We start from the raw sequence: 27,473 nt of genomic DNA, 5'->3' as shown, positions 1-27,473 counted from the left end.
CCTCGGACTGTGCTAGACGTATATTCTGGGCTTCAAGAACGAGAATGTGTTTGTTACTTCTAGCGTTTGTTTTTCAAGCCTATCCATTAGGACGTAGAGCTAGAAATTCACACTTCCGCCACGAGATCGTTGTAATTAAATGTCCGCACCAAACATGGCCCTATTGCAGATAACGTCAGGCAAGCAGCACCAAGAGCTACGTGGAGGGGAAAGACTGAAGCCTTTCCTGGGGCACGAGCAGAGCTGAGAGAACCAAGCCAAGCCCTGGGTGTGAAACAGGAACAACCAAGAAGTCAAGGAGATGGTCTGGACCCAGAAAGGGCATGGAAGCTGGTGTTCGAGACAACTTGGTGGGTATGAATTAAAATGCGAACTCCACAAAAATGTCCTGAACTGGACCCGGTGGAGCAGGACAACTGCGTATGCACTCTTCTCTTTCTCTTCTTTACATATTCAGGTTTGCTAGCATTTGGCCAGGTCACCATAATAGAAAGTGCATTGACTTCAGCCCTCTTTGGGGGTGGGGGGAGAAGGGATGGGGGCAGTTATGACAAGAAACAGATGTGCCCACGTGTTCACTTTGTCTTGCCTAGCAGAGTAGTCCCATCTCCCAATCTTACAGATGAGAAAACTGAGGCACGGGTGACTTTCCCAAAGTTAACTCTGTAAAACGAAGGGGTTGAAATAGACGATCTCTGAAGCTTCTTTTAGCTATAAATTCTACACGCTTATTGTTAAAACGCATGCCAAACCAAGGACCTCCAAAACTCTGGAAAGGACTACTCTAGACCGGGAGCTTTTCGGGGACTTCGTGCCCCAGTCCCGATCCAAAGCTAGCTTTCTAGAGCTTGAGCAGGCCCATACCCAGGGCTCAGGAATTCAAGTCTAAAAGAATCCTGCCATAGAACATTTTCCTAGATGCAGCAGGATTTGGCGACCCCATACCATCGCTCAAGGAAAACAAGACCCCAGACTTTATGTGGTCGTTGTTTTCCGTTTCTTCCTATGCCATCTGGACATGACCACGATGAACATTCGTTAGGCAGCCTTTAATCAGTTTTTCGGGGCCACTATTCACCCTCCACCTTTTTCTGCGTCCTCTTGATCTCTTGTATTGTCTTTCCGCAGCATTAGGGAGTTTGTCATCAATGATGCCACCAGAGTCTTAGCGGACCAATGTCAAAACGGGATTCACATGTATTCCCCAGAGAGCCAGAACTACCAGGCAGTTAGGAATAGTCTTGAGGTGTGTGGAGTAATGAGGAAGGAGGGAAGGAGCATATTCAAGTACCCGCTCTGCTCCGCAAGGACTCAAAGCAGCATACTAAGACTTGGAGAAGGTAGGCAATGCTCGACTCCATTCTTAGATGGAAGTAGAAACTTTGTTGTTAACTGGAAAAAACTTCTTGATACAAATGAGAACAACCTCTTAGGAAAGGGAGGTGCAGCAGAATGAAGGTGGTTGCCCTCAGATGTAACATATGGAACTGCTTGGGATTTACAAGGTAAGGTTTTGCCCCCACGTCCCGGGGAATGAGGTAGGGGGCTGCTAAAAAGGGAGTGGGCACATTTTTGTCCTGGGCGTCCAGGAGGAGTTGGAAGAATACTATAAAGCAGACTCCTGCAGAGTGTGTAGTAGGGCGCTTAAAAAATACTTGCTGCCTGACTCTCCGCTGGGCACTGCTCCTCTGCATCTCTCTTGCCCCACCTCTCTTTCTCTCTCTTACTCCATCTGTTTCTCATTTTGCCTCTCAGGCTGGGGGACGGAGCACTTGGTCACTCTCCTTTCATCTTCTCCTCTGTTCTAAGAGCTCTCTTTAATCATCTTCCTCCTCTTGGCCCACACTGGACCTGCAGTGCTAAGTCCTCTGTGATCATTGACCTTGGAGGCTGGCTAAGTCTCTGTTTCCTCTCTTCTTTTCTCTCCATCTTTTAAAGCTAAAGCTCATACTTTAGCTTTATGAGCTGAAAAGTGGCGGGGTCTTGTGTCTAACGAAGAAGCCCCCAGCAGGAAGGAAGAGGGCACTGAGTTAGAGTTGGCTGCCATCTTCTTTCCGGGAAGGTGTGTGGGAGTGTCAAAGGTTATTTCTCAAAAGGAATGTTTAATTTGGGGAAGTTCTTTTCAATCTATTTAGCCATTTGGGTTGGGAAAGATTGAAGGCAAAAGGAGAAGGGGGACAGCAGCAAGTGAGATGGAGAAAGAGTGTCATGGAAACAATGAACACGAACTTGGATGGACTTTGAGAGATGGTGGAGGACAGAAGGGCCTGGGGCGCCATGGTCCATGGGGTCATGACTGGGCAACCACAACAAAAAAACTGTGCCAGGAGTTTCTCCTGGAAGGCGCTCCGCTCACGGATCCTCACGGATTTCCCCCTCCCCTCTGCGGTGCCATCTTTTTTTTACTGAGATCTAGACTACCAGTCTGTTGGCCAAAGGTAAGAAATGCAAGGAAGGGACAAACCCCAGTGCCTCCTAGTAGGATTCGCTACAGCACTAACGATAGGATTCTTCCAGCCAATGTGACCATGGCCTGAGCCAAAAAGGTGGCAAAGTGACTTTCCAAGGAACGGAACATTGAGAGGAACCTTAGAATCACAAGATTGCGGGCAAGGTTACACGTTCCCTGGTGCTTCGGTCGCTCTTGCGTCATGTAGTCTCTACATCCTTGCATCTCACATGTAGGCTTGTTAATATCTTGCCCCAAATGTGGCGCCCAAATGGAACAGAGCCCTTCAGAGTGTTTGGTCAGAACGGAGTCTAGAAGGAATACAATGTCTCCCCAAGTTCCATGTCCTGAACAATGTGCCTTTATTAATGCAGCCTAAGATGATTGCAGTCCATTAAAGCCCTTAAGTCTTTTTTCACATGAATAGTCATGTTTTTGTGTTGTGTCATTTATTCATGAAACCGGATGGAACTTTACATTTGTCATTGTTATATTTCACCCACTTATTAGATTTGATCCATTAATCTCATAAGAGCGTATCGTGGTGTTTTTAAAACTAAACGGTAGTTGTCCCTCCTAATCTTTGTTACCCACAAATCGATTAAATCTGAACTGCGGGAAGGTCGCTCTAGGACTTCCCAGGACAGACCCAGCCACCAAAACTCTTCTCCAGGTACTGAGCCACGGCCAGAGTCAGGTGGTCATTGAAGGGGCCAGCCACCACCTGGATACCCAGAGGAAGTCCCTTACTGTTCAGGCCAAGTGGGCACTGGGTCACAGGCAAGCCCAGGGCATTGAAGATACCTAAAGGGAACAGAAGAACACAGTTGTTTTTTGAGAGTCGTTCATTCCACTTTCTTCCCAGAAAAGTGTAGTCTTAACTTCATTGTCCGTTCAGCTTTCTCTAAGTTCAGGAGGGATACCAGCACAGAAGGAAAGATCATAATTACTTGGGACTGCCAACTGTGTTACTTTCCCCAAAACGACATATAGTGATGAAGAGATCATGGCGTGATGAGGATACCAACTAGGCAAATGAAACTATGCTTGGCCCGAGAAAAGTGAGATAGGCCGCCACGGGTGCCATGGGTTTTGTGACAAGGGAAGGTCTGCTGATGAGGAGAATGGGGAGAAAGGCACACTCAGAAATGGTCCTTTGGGAATCTTGTGATCGGTGTGTATTCTCACAGCCTGAGGATGAGGAGGGGACTCTATCATGGCCATCCCAGCAAACTAGTGCAGGGGAGGGCGAAAAGTGGGGAAATCTTGATTGGGTAGGCTTAGCGTGTTCTGATACGTGATATGATAAGAAGGTTTGAAGTATTGCCAAATCTTTTATTTAAATTACAAATGTAACGTGTGTTTTGGAGCCCTTAAAATGCCTTGAGGAAGTGGATTTTTTAAAAGATAAGAGATGCATTGCTCCCGTTGGAATAAAAAAAACCACTAGCATAAACGTTAGCTGGAAGTGAAGGGAAACATTCAATAAGTCAAAATGTTGTAGTGATGAAAGAATAAACACATGTCAATAGCAAAAAAAAGCAAACAAACCCAACTTACTACATTAAGAAGGCAGCAGGAAAATGGACAAAACGGAGAAATCGTGAATTGCAAAAAAGGCAGTGGTGCTAACACCAATTGGGCAGTTCTATAGAATCACAGAATTTGAGAGTAGGAAGAGACCTGACACGGATGAAATCCAAATGCTAATAACACATCCACTGAGTGCTGCCCAAAGACCTTCAAGGAGGAGGAGCCCACCACCTTTGAAGGTATCAGCTTGGGATAGCCCTAGTTGTCAGGAAGTTTTTCCTGACCTCTAGTCTAAATCTACCTCTTTGCCACATGCATCCTTTGCTTCCGGTTCCTTCCTCTGAAGCCTTCAGTACAAGTCGAATCCCTCCTCCACCCGGCGGCCCTTCAGACACGAGCCCAACATCCCCACTGAATCTACTCTCCAAGGCCTGAAAGGCGCTTCACGATTGTATTCGACTTCAGACGGAATGGTTATGGATAGAGGCACAAGACACCTGAGCCTCTACAGTATCCAACAGGTAAGTTGGCAAATTTTGGCTTTACGAGGCCATCAGAGAAATCACTTGTGAAGCCCTTGGATTCCAACAGCTCCAAAGATGAGCAGCCTGTGCTGTGGACAAATGTATCTCTTCCCAAGCTGGGATCCACATGAAGTTCCAACTCAACTCACCTGTGTAAGAAAAGTTGAAAGGCCTTGTCAGAGGGAAGTGGTGCTTGGGAGCCACTTTAGGATGGGAGGGGTATAAGAAGACTCCGTTATTTCCCAGCATGTCTACAAGGTCTGACCAAAGAGTTTGCCGTAATTTTTCAAACTTGGTATTGGTTTGACGGTCATGTTTGAGAACTGATTCCAGCAGGCCCAGACCTATGGACGATAATGAAAATTGATATGAGATTAGGAGAGTATTTGCACATACGGTCTCTGCTCTTTATACTTTGCCTCACGGGAATTATCCAGGTCTTCCAAAGATACCTTCCTTGGCTTTTAGCACCTCTTTTTTTCTCTATCCATGGCACAAACCATCTCACGTCTCCAGGAAGGGCAGATTCAAGATTCTCTGCCACCAAAGCAGTTTTCAATAGCACGTCAGCTTGGGACCCAGGGTTCATTACACTGCTGCCTCTTCCTGGTGGCTGGAGAATCCTACGCTTCAACCAGGGGCTGCATTTTTGTGCCCAAATCCTCTGGGATACAGTATATCTAGCGTCTGAGGCTTGCCTACAGACTAACTTAACAACAAAAAGAAACTTAGCTACTCCCTCCACTCTTCCAAAAGAAGACTGAGGCCATCCTAGGAATGAGGCTTTAGACTAGGGTTGTACCAGTGGCGATGGAGAAGAAATGCATCTGGAAGGAAGGACTCTCCAGAGGTGAAGGAGGAAGAGAAGGCAGAGACAAAAGAAGCCATGGTCTCAGTAATGGGCGACTGAGTGACTTTCTTCAGATCACTCTCTTCAGGGGGTTAGCATTAGGGATAGAAGTGAGATGCCTTGAGAACCTGACTCCAGGAACTAGAAAATGTGGCCTACCCATAGGTAGTAGTTTCACTGACCAGAAAGACGGCAAGCTTGTGGCTCAACAAAAGTCTGGCCGATCACTGCCACCACCCAGTATTAGAGGGGCCAAGCAAAGCATCGTCCCAGGTTCGCGAGATCGCAGGGGCTTCCGTTAGAAATACAATCAGGCTCAACCCACTTTCTCTTCCTTCTAGGACAGTACCTACCATCTCAACCCATTTCCTTGCGGAACTAGTTTACAAATTGTAACACTCTGGCAACACTCCTCAGATTGTGAGCTACCTCTCTGACAGGTTAGCCACGCCCACAATTCGCACAAGGCCATATCTTTCTCCTTATCCTTATCTCGTGTAAAAGGAGGTTTTTCAAGGCCTTCAGGATTAAAAATTTTGCTCAGGCTTCTTGCATGCTGCCGTTTCCCTGTGAGAGAAGATGGCTGGATATACCAATAGAAGGGATGGTGTGTGCTGACATCCCAAGGAACCACTTCATCAGTTCCCAGAGGGGCCACACAGGCTTTCCGTGATCTCCTAGCAGCTCCAGGAACTTCACCGCCTCCTGGAATTTGTCAAACAAAACACACATGGTTGAACCCTTGTTTTGACACAAATGGGTCAGGTAAATCTCCTCAGAACTCACAATCCATAGTCTAAGGAGAGAGATACACTTGAAGAAATGAACTCCCCTCACTATCCCTATTTCCGGGGGAGTGACCAGGCCATCCTTCTTGTCTACGGGAGAAAAGAAATGCCTGTGGCTTCCTTTACCCAAGTGACTCCTGACCTACGGCCAGTCCTGCAATTCCAAGACTGGCGTCCAGCAGAGAACCATACCACAAACGCTATTAGAAAAGCCTCTGCCTTTTCACATCAGTATAAAGTTTGCCAAGAGAGAGAAAACAGAATTGTGGGAAAGAAGAAAAAAGTTCACAGAAGGAGCAGCTTTCCTCCGAGTCCCTGTCACTGTAAACCCAAATTGCAGGCTTAACGATCAGCATTTCTGTGCCCCCTGGTATGAAGCGGGGTGGATTCTCAGCCAGAGCAAATCCACTGTCCTGATCCCCAGGCCCGAGATGCCTTACCTTGCCATCTTGGTTCTTGGCCGACATCACAGTGACCCAGATCTGGTATGAGTATTTCATCTGTCGCAGTTGGACGTGCTGCACGGAGGCGCCCAGCACAGTCTCGAGATGCCTCACCACCTAAGAACAAACAAAATGATCGGCTGAAAACTCTGGCTACGTCAGAATGAGCAAACGAGAGCTCACACAGAAGGGCTCCAACGAGGGGGGACTTGCTTTTATCCTTCAGCCTGCCAGAGCAATGGACGCCAAAGACAACGAATAGCTAACTCGCCGCTGCGGCTGCAAGCTAAAGAGACAATGGCGGAAGTGCTGCCAGGCTAAGGCTATTGGGTCAGAACCGGCCATGCCCAGGGACCCTTTTTCCAGGCCTCCGGGGCCCAAAGTAATCTGCAGGCACTGCGAGCCTGATATTGAGGGTTTGTTCGGGAGGACGTTTCAGGCTCCCAATGAGACTCCGTCTCGCAGATGATATTTCTCTCCACTGCAAGCAAAGTGTTACCTCTGAGAAGAGGATTCCATGAGTTTGCATTGCGTACACGCTTCTTTCTTTTTTCCAGTAATGTTTTGAAGTTGTATGTAGAAATGATTTCCAACAATTGCTCTCTGACCCTTTCTGCTCCACACTCTTCCCTCCCTCTTGTCCCCTCTCCCCAACTTGAGACATGTGCCATCGTGCGAAACATGTTCCCGTATTTGTCATGTTATCAAAGAAGCCACCTATCCCACATTGAAGAAAATGCAGGAAGGAATCATTGGTATGCTTTGGGGTGCATTCAGACTCTGTCGGCTTCACGAGTCCCTCGCTGTTGTCTTGGATCCTTTCATTGCTGATGCCAGTTAACCCATTCGCTGGTGGTCATCACATGTGATTGATGTTACTCTGTCCTGGTTCTGCTGACTTCACTATCTCAATTCTCCTTTGCCTATTTAAACTAAGGGCGAGGCTCATCCAGGATTCCTTCTTCCGGGTCTGTCTGTATGGTCTTCGGCTTCAATATCCCAATGGTGAAAAATTCCAAGTTCCACCTCTTCCTTTCTCCACTTGGGGATTCTTCTCCAACGTCAAAGCCCCCAGAACCAGAACAGAACCAATCTATCCTGGACTTCTGCTTGATCCCCTAAAGACAGTAAAGTTCTGAATTGACACTTGCTTCTTTCCCCTGGATCAGACTGTTGGCATTACGTGACCACGCGGCCTCCACTAAATCTAGAGGAATACCCGGGGCCTTTCTCTAATTGTGTTTACTTCCAGCTGGATCTCCGGCTTCCTCTGGGAAGTGACACCCTGCACTCAATGAGGAACATTCTCTCATCCGGTCAGACCCTTCCCTTGCTAGTGATTCGGAACTCCTGTAGCTCATCATCCAAACCCAGTTCCTTATTCTCATCTCCTCGACCTTCTCACCTCCAAGTTCCAACCTAATCCCACCAGCCCTTCTCCTGGGCCCTCCAGAATGCCTGTTCTAGCAGCAAAAACCTTGCCACCATCTTAAATATTTTCTTCTCCCATTCCTTCCAGCTTCTAGCAATTGCCCAGGCCTGGCTTCTCCCTGCTGACAGAGTTCCTGGCCATTCTTTCCAGTATTGGCTGCACCTTCACTCACTCTCCTCAACAGATTGGTAAAGGTGGGGGAGTCAGAACACTCTTTACCTCCTTGTTGCAACTCCCAGGTTCTCCCCTATCTCCATCATTCAGTAACCTCTCCTCAGGGCAGCGAGGTGGCTCAGTGGATAGGAAACCAGGCCAGGAAGGTCCTGGGTTCAAATATGGCTTCAGACACAGTCACTGAATCCCCTTTGCCTAATTCTTACCACTCTTCTGCCTTGGAACTGATATTTAGTATGGATTCTAAGACAGAAAGGAAGGATGTTAAAAATAAATAAGTGACCCCCCCCTCCTTTGAGTTCACACCATTCCTATGTCCCACCCAATCAAAACTCCAGTAGCTGTTGCTTACAGACCCGCAGATCTTTCTCCTTCCTTCCTCAATGAGCCCAGAGCCTGGCCTTCAGTGTTTCTCTTCTCCCCAACTCCTGCCCCCATACTTGGGGCCATCAACAGACATATCTGTCAGGACTGAGGCCGCAGGGTCTGGGTAAGACAAAGGCCTAAGATCCCTCAGTTTCCACATTTCTCAACAAGATAGCTGATGGAGGTAATAACCTTTTCCCAGGCAGAAAAATAGGTCTACCTGACTCTTGGTATCTCCCCTTTCTCAGTTCCTGTTATCTTCCCGCATACCCCCTCCTGTAGTCCTTTGCTCAAGGCTCCCTCTCAATGTTAACTTTTGTTATGAGAAAGTTTCTTTGCAGTTTTTGCCTTTATAAGCTTGTGCTGTCCATTCAATAAACTGCATTCAATTTCCACCCGCAATGGAAGCCCTTCTGGCCCCAAACTTTGACTTGGCTCTTTTTTCCCTCGCCCTTACCCCTCCCCCCACCATATTCTGCCCCCCCCCCCCGGGGGCCCTCATACGTATCGACTCTTCATCAAATACCCTAACCGCTGAGCTCCTCAGTCTACTCGCCTCCTGGGACCTTTACCACAAATGAAGACGGTACCCTTAATCTTGTTATTGTTCACAAAAGAATTGCTTCCATGTTCCAGAATTCGGAAATCCCTTCTCCAACTCTTATCTATTGGCTTTCCATGCCCTTCTTTCCCTTACCAGACCCTAGTCTTCATTCAGCCTGTGACCTCTAATCCCTTGACCCCCTCAATTCTCTCCCAGGCCACTTGTCCTAAATGAGCCATTCTCTCCTCTTTCCCCCACCTCCTGCAGGAAGCCTCCCCCAACCTCTGTGAATTCCAGGGCCTTCCCTCTATCAATGACTTCCTGTTCATCTTGGGGATAGCTTGCTTTGTATATATCTGTTTACATGCTCTCTCTCCAATTAGATTGTAAGTTCTTTGAGGGAAGGGATTGTCTTTTGCCTCTTTCTGTATCCCCAGCAACTGGCACAGGGCCACAGAAGACCCTTAATAAACATTTACTGACTGCCTACGGCTTTTGTAACCAAGAATCAGTTCCAACTGAGCAAGCTCCTTAACACTGGGGACCCTGGTCTCCTACCCTCGCGTTAGCCCCGCTCTGTCTAAGTGCAGGCAGCAGAATCGATTCTTCCTGATACTTGGGCTGTTTCCTAGAGGGCACCACCCAATCAGAGACCTCAGACCACAATCACGCTGCTTGTCAGAGACGGGGAAGCCTCTATTAGAAAACCATCTGCCATAACATGTATGAGTATAATATACGGGTATTGATCCACGATTCCACTTCTGGTTTAGAAACCGATACAGAACACGGACCCAATTATAACTTCGGTCTTGGAGAATTGCTTACAGGCAGGTCAGGTACTGGATTTGACTGAGAGAGACTTTGGGATTCTTATTGCCCAAAGGGCTCACAGCTGGATCCCAGGCGAATTCATCTAGGGGCAAAGTTAACCCGAATTGCCTTGGATTGGCACCACAGCTTCCCTTGCCACAGTTATCCTAGCTAGTGTCCCACCAGTATCCGAGCCCATACATAGCATCGACTAAATTCATTTAGAGATTTAGGGCTAAACCAAATACATCACCTGGCAGACACTTTGGAGAACTAGACAAAATCACAACAAAATTCACTTGGAGAAATAAAAGGTCTAGAATCGCAAAGGATATAATGAGAGGGGAAAAGTATGAACAAAGGAGGTAGTGACTTGGCATTAAGGAGGGGGAGAGAGAGAGAGAGAAAGTAGATTAATGGGACAAACTAGACAAGCAAGAAACATAAACAATCTAAAACAGAAGAACAACATTTGCTAAACTCAAGAACAGCAGGAAAAACTGACAACTGGTTTGGCAGAAAATAGGATGAGATCATCCACCTATACCATATACTAACATAAACTCAAAATGGATATATAACCTAAATATGAATTCTTATCATGGAAACCATTTTAAATGAGCACTTCTGGCACTTCTTACAACGAGGGCTAGGAGAATTTGTAGCCCAACAAAGAAAAGAAGAGATGGCACAAGATATAAAAAACAATTTCAGCTACATAAAATGAAAAATCTTTTTGCACAGATAAAATCAATGAAGACAGAATTAGAAGAGACACAGTAGAATAGGAAAAATATTTTCATCAAATGTCACCAATAAAAGTTTGATATCCAAACTATATAGGGAATTGGCACAAATACATCAAGTCAAGTTATTCCCCAGAGGATAAGCAGTCGAATAATATGAATTGCTTTCAAAATAAAATTTACAACTACAAAAAAACATGTTCTGAATGCAGATAAAATCACATCGTTCTATATAAGCTGGCAAAGATTAAAAAAAAGAAAGAAATTGGAAGGACTGTGGAAGACAAACACACTGATGCGTTTTGAATGAAGCTATGAATGAGTGGTCTAAGTAATTTGGATTTCAGCTTGGAGTTATTAAAGAAAAATGACTAAACTGACCACACCTTTTATCACGGCAATCACACTACTGGACATCTAACCCAAGGAAGTCAAAGATATAAAGAGCAAGTATCAATATCAAATCAAATACTCATATCAAAACATGAATAGCAGCCTTTTTAATTACAGCAAAGAACTGGGCACAAATTGGATAAAGAAACTACATGTATGTATTTATGTATATGTGCATGTATATTTCTGCCACATTGCTTTCCAGTTTTCCCAGAAGTTTTCTTGAATAGTGAGTTCTTACTCCAGAAGCTGGGCTCTTTGAGTTTATCACACACTAGGTTTACTGTGCTCATTTGCTTTTGCATATTGTGTACATAATGGGTTCCACGACTCTTTTTCTTACCCAGTACCAAATTGTTTCAATATTATGGCTGTGTAGTATAGTTTGCCAGGCCCCGCTCCCTCTCCATCCTTCACTGATGCCCTCGATAGTCTTGAACTTTTGTTCCTCTAGATCAGTGGTTCCCAAACTTTTTTGGCCTACCACCCCCTATCCAAAAAAAATATGACTTAGCCCCCTGGAAATTAATTTTTTTTAAATTTTAATAGCAATTAATAGGAAAGATAAATGCACCTGTGGCCATCACCGCTCCCTAGATTGCTGCAGCACCCACTTTGGGAATCACTGCTCTAGATGAATTTGGTTATAATGTTTTTTCCTTAGCTCTATAACGTAACTTTTTGGCAACTGGATTGGTATGACACTGAAGAAGTAAAGTAATGTAGGGAGTATCATCATTTCTCTTTTACTGGCTCAGCCTATCCATGAGCAATTCATATTTCTTCAAATATTTAGATCTGCCCTTATTCGTGTCTATTTGTGATTAAAACAAAATGGGAATAGGCATCAAGAAGACATTTTTTTAAACCCTTACCTTCTGTTTTAGAATCGATATTAAGTATTAATTCTTTGCCACAGGAGTGGTAAGGGCTAGGCAATTAAGGTTAAGTGACTTGCTCAGGGCCACACAGAAAACATTTTTCAAAACAGAACTCAAGTGAGGAGCTACGCTTATAGGCCACTCTAAGGTCCTTTTGAACTCTAGTTCTATGAACTTAAGACTTCTCTCTGCTACATGTATGCTATGATCCAGTCATTTTAGTTGTGTCTGATTCTTTGTGACTCCATTTGGGGTTTTCTTAGCAAAGATCCTGGAGTGGCTTGCTATTTCCTTTTCCAGCTCATTTTATAGATGAGGAACTGAGGCAAACAGGGGGAAGTGACTTGCCCAGGGTCACATAGCTGGGAAGTGTCTGAGGTCAGATTTTAACTCGGGTCATCCTGACTCCATGCCTGGTACTCTATCCACTGCCCCATCTAGCTGCTCTGCTGCATACATACATGCACATACAACTAATTACTTTAGTTGAAGCTGGAGTGTAAATCTGATAGCGCTGTTGCTAGAATCATATGAGATGGCATCCAAACAGTTCAACTTGGCTTTGGACAGTATGACTCATATGTCTGCCATTGGCATTCGGACTAGCAGCCAGAAAAAGAAGAAGAAATATACACATGGCATGTCACTTCTTAGGTGACGACTGTCATCCTGCTCCGGCTTACCTTCTTCTGGACCTGAAGTAGTTCTGGTTCCACTGGAGACACTAAAATCGAGCCCCCGTCATGTTCCATCCAATAGAATTTTATTTTGTGTATCGGAACCTTTTTATCCAGCTTTAACCTAAGGTGAAGGAAAGGAGTCTTGAGAAAAGCTTTCTCTCTGCCTCTTCCCACTGCCTAAACTACTGAGCGGTAAAATATTTTCTGCATGATTGTCAGAATCTTCCACTTCTGAAATAGTGAGCTCTCCCCAAACCAAGGGGCCTGGCATGCCTAAAGCAACTGTAGAGAAAGGCAGCGAAGCTAAGCTTTCGGGGAAGGGCAGCACTTTCGGTCAGAGAGACAAAAGAAGGCAGGAGCCCTGAATGCATGGCTGTGGGGAAAACAACAACATCCGATCTATGACAGAGCTCCTATCTGCCCCTGCAGATTGGATCACCGAGAGATCGTAGAGGCAAGAAGAGAATCATCAGTGGGCCGAGTCTGTTGTTGACTACCCAACAGGAACAAACAATAATGAAAGCTGGGTATGCCTGAAGCATTTTGTTTTGTAGCCAACTAACCTTGACATCTCCTGCCATCTTCCATCTCCAGCCAGCAGCTATGTCCTTGTTATTTCGCCTCTCCAATCTCGCTCTGGTGGCATCTGCTCCCCTTTACACTCTTAACAGCTCTTGCTCATGCTCTCATCACCTAGGCCCTGGACTAGCTCTAGAGCTTCCCAGCCAGCTTCCTTGCCTGCAGTGTCTCCCCACACCAGTCCTTCTCCTACAGAGCCAAGCTGATCACGTGATTTTTCACGCTGTAAGCCGTGGTTGTAAGTCGTCTCGGGCTACCAGATGGCCAAGTGGCGTTTTTAAAAAACAGACTGTACTTTTTGTACAGACACAGACTAGAAGAGCACACGAAAGCTCCGATTGTTCCACAGGCCCAACCACCTAGTACTGACCAGTTGGGACTTCCTTCTTGCTCCCTAATGGCAGAGTGGGTGCAGGGTTAGATGAGCTCTTTCACTGCTAAAGTTACACATCTCACTGGAATGACAGGCTCACTAGGTGGGTCCCACAAGAGAGAATAGGACCACGTTTTGAAGATCAACCGCGTTTTCCTGCTGATTCTTTTCTCTCACTTTCCTCCACTGCTTGCTCTCTCCAATTTAATAACGGATATTTATAGAAAATGACAGGATTTGAGTTCTATCGCTGACAGGGACTTCTCGGCTCATCTAGTCTAATTATCTCATTTTACAGATGTGGAAACGGAGGCCTGCAGAGGCTAAACGACATGCCTGATATGCATGTGATAACTGTACATGTAATAAGAGTCAGAGGTGGGATTTGAACCAAGGTCTTCTGACTTTGGATGGAGCGTCCTTTCCATTTTTGGTTAAGATTTACCAAATGGAGAAAGAAATGGCAAACCCTTCCAATATCTTTGCCAGCTTGGATGTGCTGTGGGGCACAGGGTCACGACGGAACAACAAAGCGCATCAATATACGATCACATTGCAGCCTTACAACAGCTACCTTGGCATGTGGATACTACAGGGATCACTCCTACTTTGCCGAGGAAGAAACTGAGGTTCAGAGAGGCTCACTTCTGGACATAACTAATGTATTCATGTGGAGGGGAAGATTCCAGGACTGATGTTCCAGGGTGTGTGGAGGCAGCCTCCCCTCACTCAACCCACTTCCCCATCACTGGGCTCTGCTTGTTCTTCTAAGGCCATCTTGCCTCTGAACAAAGGGTCCCCATTTCAGGGAGCTTTAGGGACTTTTGCAAGTACCTTGTGCCCATCCCGCTCAGGCAAAAATAGCCCCAAAGTTCGAGTCTTCCGTTAATGTCAGCTTCTTGCCTCCTTTTATCTCCACTTTTCCCTCTGCTCCAACAGCCCCAGATTCCCGCAGCTCTAGAGTGGGCTTCTCCCACTCTGGCCTGGGTCTGTCCCACCCTAGTGCCTAGGGCCCCACTGGAGGAAGCACGTTGTGCAGCTGGCAAGTGTCCAGAGGACAGGAAGGAGGAGGATGAAGAAAGCCCATGCCCGGATCAGCTGAAGGGCCTGGGGATGTGAAGAAGGGTTGCCAATTAGGAAGGAACAGAACATTGTCCTGCTTGGTCCCGGGAAGTGGAACCAGGGACTGTGGGCACAAGCAAGAGAGGGAGAATGCAGCCGGGAAAACCTTCTGGCTACAGCTGCCAGAGAGGATGGAACAGGATCCCCTCACGGGAGATCTTGAAGCAAGGCTAGAAGACCATCTGCCAAGGATGTCCCACCCCGAATTCTTGTTCAGGTTCAGGCTGGACTAGATAGTACGCAGAAGAAATTCTGCCACCACTCCCAGCGCTACTACTCGTGGGAAGAGATATTTTAATAGAGCTTCCATGGTTACAGAGCACTTGCCCTTATTTCTTCTGATCCTCAAACCCCTCCAGAGCAAGTATAGAATGGCTTAGCGGAAAGAGCACCGAATTTGGAGTCAGACAAGCTGAGGTTCTTTTACGCTCTCCACCTCTAACCCAGGAATTCGAGGGGAAAGTGCATAGTCTGGTGTATTTGAATGAGTCAACACGGTGAAAACCAAAGTTGTCTTGCCATTAGAGAGTGCGTGATCTATCAGAGCAGAAAGTGGAATTAGATGAGGAGTTACAGAGAAACCACCCACAAACTAAACACAGAGCAGGGGTGTGCTGGTAAATATTTTACGACCAGCTCTCCAAAAAACCCCAACGAAACCAACTATGCACAAGACACTTTGAAGCCGAATCTCCATTATTAACTTTCTCTGCCCCTTTGTTAAGCCGAAACAATGAACAGAGCAATAGATTAAGCCCTGATTGGCCACGGGATTTTCAAGTGTAAAAAGTCACACTTGAAATTGAACAATCTGCTCCCATGAGCCAGTTCGAGCTGGGAAGCATGATAATGTGGGGCTAGAAGGGCCTTTGACTATTCAGACTTTCGCTAGAACCCTCTTCCTCTCAAATTAAAGCTGCTGATAAGTCTAGACCGGGGGTCGGCAACCTTTTTGGCCGTGAGAGCCATAAACGCCACCTTTTTTAAAATGTCATTTCGTGAGAGCCGTACAGAGCTCCCAGTGCCGCTCCTGTAACAGCGCCTGAAAAAAACAGACTTTATGGCTCCTGCAGAAAGAGCCCTATCCGGCCCTCAAAAGAGCCAGATATGGCTCGAGAGCCAGACGTTGCCGACCCCTGCTCTAGACACTTGCTTTTAGGAGAGTTTGGGCCTTTCGGAGGTGCGGAAGAGAACTCGTGCCCTGGACCTGATTGTGGCCAGGGAGGAAGGGCAGACAGCAAGGGCAGGATGGAGGCAGGTTCAAGGGGGGAGTGCCAAAGGGCTAAGAGTGAAACCAGGGAGGATCCGACGACCCCCATCTTGTGATGCCATTGGCCCAAGCCAGGACCAAAGCTCCCAAGAATGGAATCATTGAGACACAAGCAAAAACAACTTCAGTGAGGATAGAAAAGGATGGAAATGTGGCCGTTGGTACATGGCCAAGTCAGGCTGGTACAAGACCAAGACTGCGTAGAGATGATATAAGCAAAGGCGAGCACCCGAGGGGGGATTTACAGGAGCCCAAAGAAAGTCCATCAATGCAATGAGCCAAGACTCATTAGGAGGTCCCCAAAGCAAGAGGCCCTCCTCCCTCCTCTCTGCACAACCCCATTGTTGTTGAATTGACCAGAGAACCTGCTAGCAACTGGTTCCTTTAGAACCTCCTTCAGCCAGAGTTTGAAGTGGGAGAGCTAAGGGAACCACGGAGTGCGAGGGCCAGCCAGGAAATGAATTCATTCCCCCAAAGAAAGAGAGCCAATTTGGAATCCAGCCCCTTCTTTAGGAAGCTCCCCCCAGATCAACATTCCCAGACGGGCTTATTTCTTTGCTAGAGGCTAAGAGTCAGCACCTCTGTTTTACAGATGTGTAAACTGAGTCAAAGGCATTGAGAGGTCATGCAACTTAAGGATCGACGTATAGAATCAGGAGAGGCCTGGGTTCCAATCCCAGTGCTGACAGTTACTAGCCAAGTGACCACACACTGGTCCCAATACCTCTTGCAACCTCGGTTTCCTCATTTGGAAAATGAGAATCCTACTAGTATGTACGTGCAGCAGCGATCTCTCAAATGAGAGGAGGCTCTACTTAGATTCTAACCTTTGGCTGAAATGCCAGGTACTGTTAGCCTAAAGGAAGCGGAAATGGAATAGACAGCTATGGATAAGGTAATGTCAAGAAGGTACTTATGGATGCCAGGTCCTGCCATGACTCTCAGCATGGGCTCCAAGTCCTCAGCATAGCGACACATGGGTCCTGTGCACTGGTACTCTTCCTGGGCTCCCATGGCCACGGGAAACTGCCCCGCATTGGAGACCACTCCTGAAAGCACAGGCATGTAGGTTAGCGTGGGAAGGCCCTTCCCTCCTAGCCCCAGGCTCTCCAGCTGACTCCACGCAGGTTTCCCCACACAGGCTCCATTGTGGAGCTAAAGGCCACACTGTGGCCGACCGCAGCTGAACCTGAAGCGAGGCCCAGAGGAGAAAGATGGCTTTAGCTCTACTAAAATAAAGAGAAATAGAGAGGGGCCGGGGGCTGGTCCAAGGCACAGTCCTCTAGGGAAGTGCACTAAAAAGTAGCCAGAGGAAAACCAATGGGATGGCCTAAGACTTCTTCCCAGCCAGGTAGCCCATTAGAACTCGTTCATTTGCAATCCACTCGCTTCATCTCCTGGCGGTCCAAAGCCACCGGATTTCGAGAAAGCTCCTCTGAGGAAGGCGGCAGGGAGGAAATGAGGTTTCAGCTACATGGTCGACCACCTTGCCCGTTTGGGACAGGCTCACAAATTCAATGGGCAGGCAATAACATGGGCTTTCGGCGAACTGGAAGGCCCCTGCCCCCCGGCCCTAGCCTCAACCAGAGCCTAGACATGGAACCCTGAAAACCTCTGGCACGGTCTCTTCTGCAGGCGTGCTTCTAGTTCACCGTCAATGACCGCTGATTTTCTCTGTCGATGGAGCTGGCCTCAGATCATTGCTCGACTCTGTATTTCAAGGGGCTGCACGTCTACTGGCCTCGCCCCAGGAGTTGCTGGTGTTCCCGAAGGCGGGCCACCTTTCCCCCAGACATTCTTGTCTCTCCTAACCCAACCCTCTGCCCGGACACAGGCAGTCGATATCTTCCTTGCAACAACTGGGCAGATGTCTGAGGTTGTTCTTTGGCATTTGTGCTAAATTAGTCGACTCGCTTCCTTTTCTCCTCCCAGAACCCACTTTGTCGCCCATCTTCTCTACCTTCCATTTGTGTTGATCAACGAACACTCTTTCCCTGTGGTGTGCTCAGCACTCAGTAAGCACTGAAGAGGCAGAACTAGCTTAGAGTGCTTCGTGTCCGGAATCACAACGGCATCTGAGTTTCCATTCTGGAAACCCTATGCATATTTAAACCCTCGCCTTCTGCCTTAGAACTGTTAGCAAGTATCCGTTCCAAGCAGTGGTATGGGCTAGGCAATGGGGGCTAAGTGACTCGAGGTCACATTCGAATCCAGGACCTCCCGTCTTCAGGAGTGTCTCTATGCACTCTGCCAGCTAGCAGCTCCTAACGCATATTGCTTAGTTGTGGAAAACATCACCCCCCTGTAATAGGGCCTAATCTTCCTCCTGCTGGAGGGTAACGTTTCTCTTCCCCCGTATCCCTCCCTGCTCTCAGCCCCAGATAAATGTTACCTGATGAAGGCTTATGTCCAAAGATACCATTAAAGAAAGCTGGCATCCGGATGCTGCCACCAATATCCGAGCCCACGCCGATCACTGAGCAAGCAGCTCCTAGAGCACAGCCTTCACCTCCTGAAAACCCAAGAAAGAAGCCTTCAAGCAAACAAAGAAACCGGCTCCTGGATCCCACTGGGATGTAGGGGCTATCTCGGAGGAGTAAAGCACTTTGTCTCCCCATGACGTCCAGCCCGCCACAAAGCTTGCACATGCCCCGTGCCCAAGAGACCCTTTCTAGCATTTTAGACTCCAAAAGGACCTTTATAGTCAACTGCTTCCTGCCTGTGGGAGAAGCATGATTCCCTTCCATGATGGCTTTGACGAGCGGTTACCCAGCCTCAGCCTGGACACTCCGAAAGCCAGCGAACTCCTTCCCAAGCTGAGGCAATTCATTCCATTTGGGGGCAGCTCAGGTTCATTGTGAACCTTGTTTTTTAATTGTTGGAATCGTTACGACATCTTTCCTTCTGTCGAATCCAAAAGGTGACCCACCTCGAACTTCTACCCATTGGCTTCCCGAGGTCACACGGAAGAAACTGACTGAGCCGTGCATTTCTGTACGTGGTAAATGCAGGGACTTGTTTGCTTGGACAAGATTCATTTATTACAAGGACTGCGATTTTTTTTTTTTATTTCAGGGGAAAGGGATGTGGGAGAGGAAAGGGGGAACTAGCCATAGTGCTGATAGATAGATAGATGGATAGATGGATAGATAGATAGATAGATAGATAGATAGATAGATAGATGGATGGATGGATGGATGGAAAAGGGGGAACTAGCCATAGTGCAGATAGATAGATAGATAGATAGATGGATAGATATAATTGGTTGGACAGATGGACAGACAGACAGACAGACAGAGAGATAGATGAATAGGGGGCAGCTAGCTAGCTCAGTGGATAGAGAGCCAGGCCTGAGGATGAGAGGTCCTGGGTTCAAATCTGCCCTCAGACACTTCCTAGCTGTGTGACGCTGGGCAAGTCACCTAACTCCAGGTTTAAAATAAATAAATAGGCAGATAGATGAATAGCAGGTTCTTGAAGCCTTTTTTGAATGCTCAGAAGAGATCAGAAGCATGTTCAAAAGGCAATGCAGATGCAGCAGGATGACTTTGAAAGGAACAAGTGGATTTGAGCTTCTATTCATACCATTTCATTGGCAAAGTTGACCAAAAAGGCGAGTAACCAATATTGGGAGGCTGAAGGAACGCAGGTACCTCACATCCATTACAAGCACATTATAAAGCATACAAGCACGAGCTCTGAAATTGCGCAGACATTCTGGCAAGCAGTTTGGAACTATGCCCCAAAAGCTAGTAAATTGTTCATGGCCTCTGACTTAATGATACCACTTCTAGGCCTATACTCCACAGAGAGCAATTAAAGAGGGAAAAGACTCACGTGCACAAAAGTATTTACTTCTCACAGCTCTTTTTGTGGTGGCAAAGAACTGAGAACTAAGGAGGCCTCTCCCAATGGGAGAATGGCCGAACAAATTGTGGTAAATGAATGTAATGGAATACTATCACACCATAAGAAATGGTTCCTTTTTTAAAACCCTTACTTTATGTCCTACTAATAACTCTAAGACAGAAGGGTAATAAAGGCTAGGCAATGGAGTGAAGTGACTTGCCCAGGGTCACACAGCTAGGAAAGGTCTGAAGCCAAATTTGAACTCAGGAGCTCCCATCTCTAGGCCTACTGGGTGCTCCATCCACTGTGCCATCTAGATGCCCCTAGGAAATGGTTACTGCATTAATCACTATTCTTAGGTCTTTCAAAGTTGTTTTTAACTATTCCAGAGAAACCAGAGAAGAGGTATAGACTGGCATTTGGAGAGGAAATGAGCAGAACTATAACAATAACACTGAAAGACAAACAACTTTGAAAGATAAAAGAACTTTTCCAAAGATAAAATAGATAATTCTGTTTATATGAAATTGAAAGGCTTCTGATAAACAAAATTAATGCATCTAAGTTTAGAAAGGAAGTGGTAGAATGGGAAAAATGTATCTGATTTTATCAGAGTAAGGGTTTCTTATCCAACATAGATAAACAACAGATAAAAATGTGTATATCCCAGCACTGGCAAATGTTTTCATATATACCAGCATTGGCAAACGTTTTCAAGTTCGTGTGCCCAAACTGCAACTTCAAGCTGCCTGTGAGCCCCCTCCATTACCCCAGAGAGCAGAGGGAGGAAGTGCTTGCTTTGGGTGGCTGGGCAGAGGGGTGGGGCATGTAAAAATGTCCTCAGGCTCTGGGAAGAGGGGGAAATGGAGCAGTTCCCTCTGCCCCATGCCAGCCAGGCATGCATACCAATATTTTGCCAAAGCTGGCATATACATATATACCTAATCAAAAGGTACTCCTCTATATATAAGTAATCAAAGGATACGAACAGTTTTCAAAAGAAGAAGGCTCTAAATCACTAATAATAAGAGAATTGAAAAATCAAAACAACCCTGAAGTTTCACCTCATACCCTGCAAATTGACAAAGATGATGGAAGAAGGGAATAGAAAATGTTTGGAAGGACTGGAGGAAAGAAAGCACCCCGGAATACTGTGGGTGAGGCTGTGAAATTTAACAACCGTTTTGGAAAACAACTTGGAATTCGGCAAACAAAGTGACTGAAATGTCCACATCCTTTGACCCAAGGATCTTATTACCAGGCATTTACACCAAGGAGGCCATCGGTAGGAAGAAAGTCCCCACATACACCAAAATCTTTTTTGTGACATTTGGAAACAAAATTGATGCTCCTCAGTTGGGGAATAGCTAAACACGTTTGCAGTCCATGAATATAATGGAATTCTTTGACTGTGCTGTAAGAATAATGTGTAGGATGGATACAGAGAAACCTGGAAAGACCTACCCGAACTGATGCCGAGGGAAGTCATCAGAGCCAAGAAAGCACTCTACACAATGACTATACAGCAATGGAAATTCAAATAACCAAATCACAAAACAATCAAAAGCAAAGGCGGCAAAATTACAAAGTGCGAGCATAGCCCCAGAGAAAGGCTAGGACATGATACGGCCACCTCACTCCTTTGCCGAGAGCCATATTTTCAGCCTTTTTTAATGTATTGATTGGTTTTGCTAGTTAAAAAAAAATCTTCCTCCTCTTTTTTTTCCTTTAAAAATATTATTTGTTGGGGGCAACTGGGTAGCTCCGTGGATGGAGAGCCAGGCCTAGAGATGGGAGGTCCTGGGTTCAAATCCGGCCTCAGCCACTTCCCAGCCGTGTGACCCTGGGCAAGTCACTTAACCCCCATGGCCTACCCTTACCACTCTTCTGCCTTGGAGCCAATATACGGTATTGATTCCAAGATGGAAGGTGAGGGTTTTTAAAACAAACAAACAAATAAATAAATGTATTATTTGTTCTGGGGACTGGACAAAAACTCTGATCAATGCAATGACTAATCAGGATTCTAGAGGGCTCAAGATGAAGAAAACCTCTTGTCCCTTAACAGAGAAGTAATGAGGCAGCAGGGGGTTGTTACCATAGTGTACAGAGTGCTGATCCTCGAGTTGGGAAGACCAGAATTCAAATCCAGCCTCAGATCCTTCCTAGCTGTGTGACCCTGGGCAAGTCACTTCACCTGTTTGCCTCAGTTTCCTCATCTGTAAAATGAGGATCATAATAGCACCTACCTCCAAGGGTTGTCATGAGAAACAAATGAGATAATATTTATAAAGTGCTTAGTGCAGTGCCTGGCACATTCAAAGTAAGGGCTATGTAAACGTTAGCTACTATTATCATTATTATTTAGTGATAGCGGCAAGGTGTAGAAGGAGACATACATTTCTTGGCATGATCAATGCGGGCATTTGTTTTGTCTGAATCTGCTTATCTGCTATTAGTGGTTTCTTTATTTCTCTTTGGGGTGGGGTGGGAGGGAGCAAAAGGAAATGCTCATTAATTTAAAACATGAAAAGGGGCCCAAAGTAGCATGGACATCTTCTCATAGACGTTTTAAAAGGAAACTGGCGATAAGACATTCAGGTCGTCCCCAGTGATCCTCTAGTTCTGTTCTACTTCGTATGTTTGAAAAGTGCTTGCCGAAGTCACAATAAAGAACGCAATTTCAAAATAAGAGAGTGAATCAGAAAGGAAGGCAACATAAAAACAAAACGTAACAGCAACTTTTAAATCAAGGAAAGCACAATCCCAGCTATCCGACGGGCAGCCAGTAAAAAGTTAGCAACCGAATCCTATTCTAAAGCTAGAAAGTCTTTGAATATCAGAAAAACCACCACCCTAAACCGATGTCTTGGAGAAGTTTACATCTGTATTGAAAAGCCTTTCTGAACGTAGCTGAGAAGTCAGACCAATTGGGCAAACACAATCGTTTGTCAGCTCCGTTAGATTCTAAGTTCTTTGGGTCAGCTGGGTGGCTCAGTGAATAGAGAACCAGGCCTGCAGATGGAAGGTCCTGGGTTCAAATTTGGCCTCAGATGCTTCTAAGCCATGTGACCCTGGGCAAGTCACTTCACCCCCATTGCCCGGCCCTTACTACTCTTCTGCCTTGGAACCCATCCTGAGTATCCATTCCAAGACAGAAGGTATGGGCTTAAAAGGAAAAGATTATGAGCTCTTGGAGGGCAGGGACTTATTTGTTTCTCGAGCACATGGCACAGTGGCCGGCACCTAGAAGGCCCTTGATCAAGACTTACTGATCGATTGATCCTTCCTTGACTTCCCAGTCTTAATGCATTACTTCCTCCACGCTAACTCAAACTCTAACTCACCGGAACTCCCTCCCACAATGCGCCGTACATCATATGGATTGTTGGTTCTGCCATAAACCTTGTTGCTGGACTCGTACCACATGCAGAGCTCACTGCAGTTGGTCACTCCAAGGGGAATAGCACCAGCTTCCTTCAACAATGCCACGACTGCGGCATCAGTTGTGGAGATGACGCCCTTCCGGTTCACCAGGCCAGAAGAATTGGGCATTCCTAGAAGGACAAAGACAGGACAGACCAGCTTCAACTCTCAGGCTGTCTGCAGTGAAATGTGAAAAATAGACGGCCTTCTTTTGTTGGGCTAATTGCCTATATGCCCAGGGACTTCAAAGAACACACGAAAGCCCCAAACTAGGGAGTGGAACGGAACCCAAGCCATTGGGGGATGGGCAATTCCAAACCTTGCCCTTCCACGGGACAATGCATTTAGCCTCGCCAAGCCCTTGCCCGTGATGCCTTCCAGAACTGGAATGTACACCTACTTTACTCAGGACTTTATAAAGCTAATTTCTACAGGATCCCCCCAGCTCCTGGTTGTCATCTCCCGCCCCTCCCACTCCACAAAATTGCCTCGTATGGCATTCAGCTAGCATGAATGGCTGGCACATCGTAGGCACTTTATTCATGCTTGACCTTTCTCCTAGAGGATCAGGGAAATATATATATATATATATGTGTGTGTGTGTGTGTGTGTGTGTGTGTGTGTATGCACATATCACGGCTAAGTTCAATCCAAATGGCCCCCCTTGGGAAAAATCAAGGATACCATTTAACTCAAAGGCTTCCTTGACAGTCAAAGGGACCCCCAAAAAGGGCCGTTTCTTTTCTAGTGTTGTTTCATCTTCTTGTTCCTTAGAGAGCCAGTGATCTACTTCCAGAGCTTCTTGCCGAGCTGCCTCAAATCTGGGAAGGAAAAAGACTCTCATTTAACAGAAAGGCATCAAAACGTGGAAACTGGTAGGCAAGAGTGCCTCGAGGATCAGGAGGGTCTGAATGGCGCTCTGCTGCTCTAAGGCAGGCCATTGGAGCTTTTCGGAACTTCTCTTTCGATGTCTTCAATCCCCGAAGGGAAGGACTACTCTTGGGAGGAGCAATTTGATTTTTCAATCGTGCAAGCCCCTTAAGGGTCACTCGAACCTTAAGAGATATGGCAAGGCGACGAGTACAACGAGGAAGAGAAGGGACCCGAGATGGGCAAACACCTTCTCCTCCTGCTTTCCCAAGCATTTTTGTGGTTGGTAACTGTGCTAGGAAATGCTGGGGTCAGGGAGGGACCCACCCTGGACAAGGAGGAACTCATAGCCATCACTAAGAGGAGACCACACACTTTGGAAGGAATTCCAATGATAAGGACTCCGACTCACCGGTCCTTGACAATTGCATTGATCAATGGGTTTACTTCCTTTATTCGGTCAATATATGCATCGATGACATCTATACACTTCACCTGCCGAATTAAAAACAAAGCACCCCACATCAAGGAGCGAGCAGCATCTTTGGCAGAGTCTTCAATCAATGGGTCCATGCAGGAAGATTTATGGAGCACCTACCTTAAGCAAGGGCACCGTGAGAGGCAGAACAGGCACAGCCAAGAATACAAGAGGGACTGAGACCGTCTAGTGGGCCTCGGGATGGGGCCCAGAGAGCTATAACCCAGAGTCACCTCTAAGTACTACAACACAAAAGGACGATAAAGCAAGATGGAGGAAAGGGAGCCAAAAGTGAATGAAAAACTTCGCCAGGGAGACTCAAATAGCCAAACGACCAAGCCGGAGACAGTGTCCCGTGTACAAGGAGCGCACCTCCTACTAGGACGGATGGACAGGGAGTGGGTTTCAGTTACAAGCTGGCCAGGAAAGCCAGTAGTTCTTGGGGCACCGCAGCAAAGGCCAACAGAACGTATCATCCTGGATGTCCTTTTCACTCATGAAGCCATATCCGTAGGTGATGGTGAATGATTTGACCCACCTGTAGAAGCTGTAGCCATAGAAAGTGCTTCAAGGGCTGGCTTAGGAAGCAGGGCCAGTGGCCTTGGGGGTGGGGTGCTCACCTTCCCAGCAGTCCCGGGATGGGTGGAGGTGGGGAGTTGCCTGCGGGCACACACTGCCTCCTGCCTATCCCTCAGGGTCCCTTTGTTGCTCAGCTAGGCCGGCTTGACCATCGCAGAGGTGGGGGTCTGACCTGTATTCTGGAGGCGGGGGGGGGGGGACCCTTGACTAGGAAGTTGATATTTTGGGAAGATTTGAACCGCAGGACCGTGTAGCATGAAGTAGAGAGGGACGGGATGGGCAGGCGGGGGGACCAGTCAGAAGGCTGGTCAACAACAGCTTCTGTTGAGGGGGGCAGAAACAGATGACAGAAAAGCAAAGAAAGCCATCTTTACTCAAGAATGGAAGTCAGCCAGGTTCCCGGAGGCCACCCCCTCTCTCGGTGGCTCCCCCTCTCTCCCCCACATTCCAAAGGTGGGGCCAGGCACATGGTGGGGCATGAAGGAATATTTACTAAAAGACCGAAAGTACAGAGAGAAGAGGAGGAGAAAAGAATGGCATCGAGAGAAGTAGGATAAGAGAACTCAGATAGTAGTAGTATGGGGCTGGTGGGGAGGGGAGAAACCGGGCTGCAAAGGATTATTGGAAATCAAACAGAAGCTGCAGGGATACGGAGTGCCCTCATCACAGAAATCTAGCAATAAGACAGAGCAGTGGAACTTTGAGCATTGGAGAGGGGCGAGAGCCAGTGGATGGAGAAGGGATTAAATGTGGCCTCAGCAGCAGCAGGATCATCTTTAGCCTCTTCCCAGAGGAACGAGATGTACTCGGGGCACTCCGCTAGAACTCTTTAGCAAGGAATGCTGGAAGACAGGGCTCCTGGGGACAAGGGCGAGATAGGGGCCTTATTGTTCTCCATCACTTGCCTAGTTTTAGATTTTGATAATGCTCTCTCTGTTCGCTTGTTTGAAGCCCTCACCTTCTGTCTTGGGCCCAAGGCAGAAAAGTGGGAAGGGCCAGACAACTGGGGTCAAATGACTTGCCTAGGCCAATGTCTGGGGGCAGACTCTGCCGAGACAGGCTCTAGGCCTGATTACTGTCTTCCAATATAGTCGGCTGCCTCTGTCATCATGTGATTCTGGGAAAGGCTCCCCAGGCCTCAGTAGACTGACTGCCACAAGGGTCACACACCAAGAGGCGATGAGCCGCCCCTCCCTGACCAGGGTATCTGAGGGTACTCCGCGCACGGAAAGCTCTGGCTCTTCTCGGGAAGAACTAGCCCTTCGATGTCATTCAGAGGAGCCGAGGCTGAGGAAGAACCCTGGAAGTCTGGGCACGATCAGCTGATTCAGTGGCCCCCGCCCCAGGTTCTGCCTCCTTCAGCTGCGCTAGTTCACCAGGGAAGCAAAAGTGGCTCCCACCTGAAAGGGCACGAGCTTGGCCTTCTGCGAGGAAATCAACAGAAAAGAGCATTAACGGAGAACCAGAGAAGGGAACTGGGGAACGGTGGGAAGGCCGTGCTGCCTGGACCCTCCAGAAAGTAAAGTAACCGAGTGTGCGGCTGAGTCACTGAATCGCTGAGCCGAAGAGGAAACTGGGGAAACATGACCGACAGGAGGCTGGAATTCCTCCGAGTGATTGTGTGCTAAGTGGAGGGCACTCCGAGGGCCAGGGAAGGCCATGGGAAAGTGCCTCTGGCCCTCAAGGAGCTCACCCAGACTGCTTGGTTTTTCCAAGGCGCCCTGGCACTTTTCGGTCTGGTACCTTAGTAGGAAGGGCCGAAGTCTGTTTACTTCGGAACCCAAGCGTGGCTTGCCAGTCCCTTCTCTTGTACAGAAAGGACTAGAGTGAACTTTCTTCTGGGCCCGAGTTCAGAGCAAACTACTGCCATCCCAGCTCCCCTCTGCACACCCCAAAGCTACGGAGACCCCCGTGGCCGCTAATTGTGGAGATCGTTTGGGGAGGAACCCCTTTTTGATGATGGGCAAGTCAGTAATGGGCCTCCTGCTTTTCTTTCAGTGTCCTCGCAGAGTTTCCTTAGCACCCGCGGCCATGAATTTGGGTCTGCCCAGGCTCCTCGGGTAGTAGGAGAGCTGGGCGCTAGAAGAATGGAGCCCAGGGTCACTGGCACATAGAGAAAGGCTTTCCCAGAGTGAGCTGGCTGGAGGCTCCCTTGGAACTTTGGGGTCTTAATGAAATCCCCAAGTCCACATTGTTTGCTCGTGGCCTACTACCCCACGTGCCGACCCTGCCCTCAAGTTGCAGGGGTTTGGGCAAAGATACTGCCTTGGTTTGCCATTTTCTTCTCCGGCACATTTTACAGAGGAGGACC

General features: G+C 47.3%; 1 protein-coding gene across 1 annotated transcript; it reads right to left on the bottom strand.

Moving 5' to 3' along the window:
• Window positions 1-2,540: 2,540 nt before the first annotated feature.
• FAAH2 (fatty acid amide hydrolase 2) lies at window positions 2,541-24,678 on the bottom strand. Its single transcript, XM_044682929.1, has 10 exons — window positions 24,518-24,678; window positions 23,920-24,056; window positions 23,157-23,366; window positions 18,353-18,472; window positions 16,874-17,009; window positions 12,620-12,737; window positions 6,585-6,704; window positions 5,950-6,061; window positions 4,656-4,850; window positions 2,541-3,253 (listed from the first exon to the last, which is right to left on the bottom strand). The coding sequence occupies exons 1-10, from the start codon at window positions 24,676-24,678 to the stop codon at window positions 3,078-3,080; spliced, it is 1,485 nt and encodes a 494-aa protein (XP_044538864.1). The 3' UTR covers window positions 2,541-3,077.
• Between the last annotated feature and the right edge of the window lie 2,795 nt (window positions 24,679-27,473).

The sequence above is a fragment of the Gracilinanus agilis genome, chromosome X (assembly GCF_016433145.1).
Source record: "Gracilinanus agilis isolate LMUSP501 chromosome X, AgileGrace, whole genome shotgun sequence".
Lineage (NCBI taxonomy): Eukaryota > Metazoa > Chordata > Mammalia > Didelphimorphia > Didelphidae > Gracilinanus > Gracilinanus agilis.
Note: the sequence above shows the minus strand (reverse complement) of the source record. Positions and strands in the feature narration are given on the sequence as shown.

Excerpts from the sequence above, each read along its gene's own strand:
- FAAH2 (XM_044682929.1), bottom strand. The coding sequence starts at position 24,678 with ATGGACCCATTGATTGAAGACTCTGCCAAAGATGCTGCTCGCTCCTTG. Across the intron at positions 23,367-23,919 it reads GGAAGCCTTTGAGTTAAATG|GAATGCCCAATTCTTCTGGC; the intron begins GTATCCTTGATT and ends TTGTCCTTCTAG. Across the intron at positions 3,254-4,655 it reads TTTCAACTTTTCTTACACAG|GTATCTTCAATGCCCTGGGC; the intron begins GTGAGTTGAGTT and ends TGTTCCCTTTAG.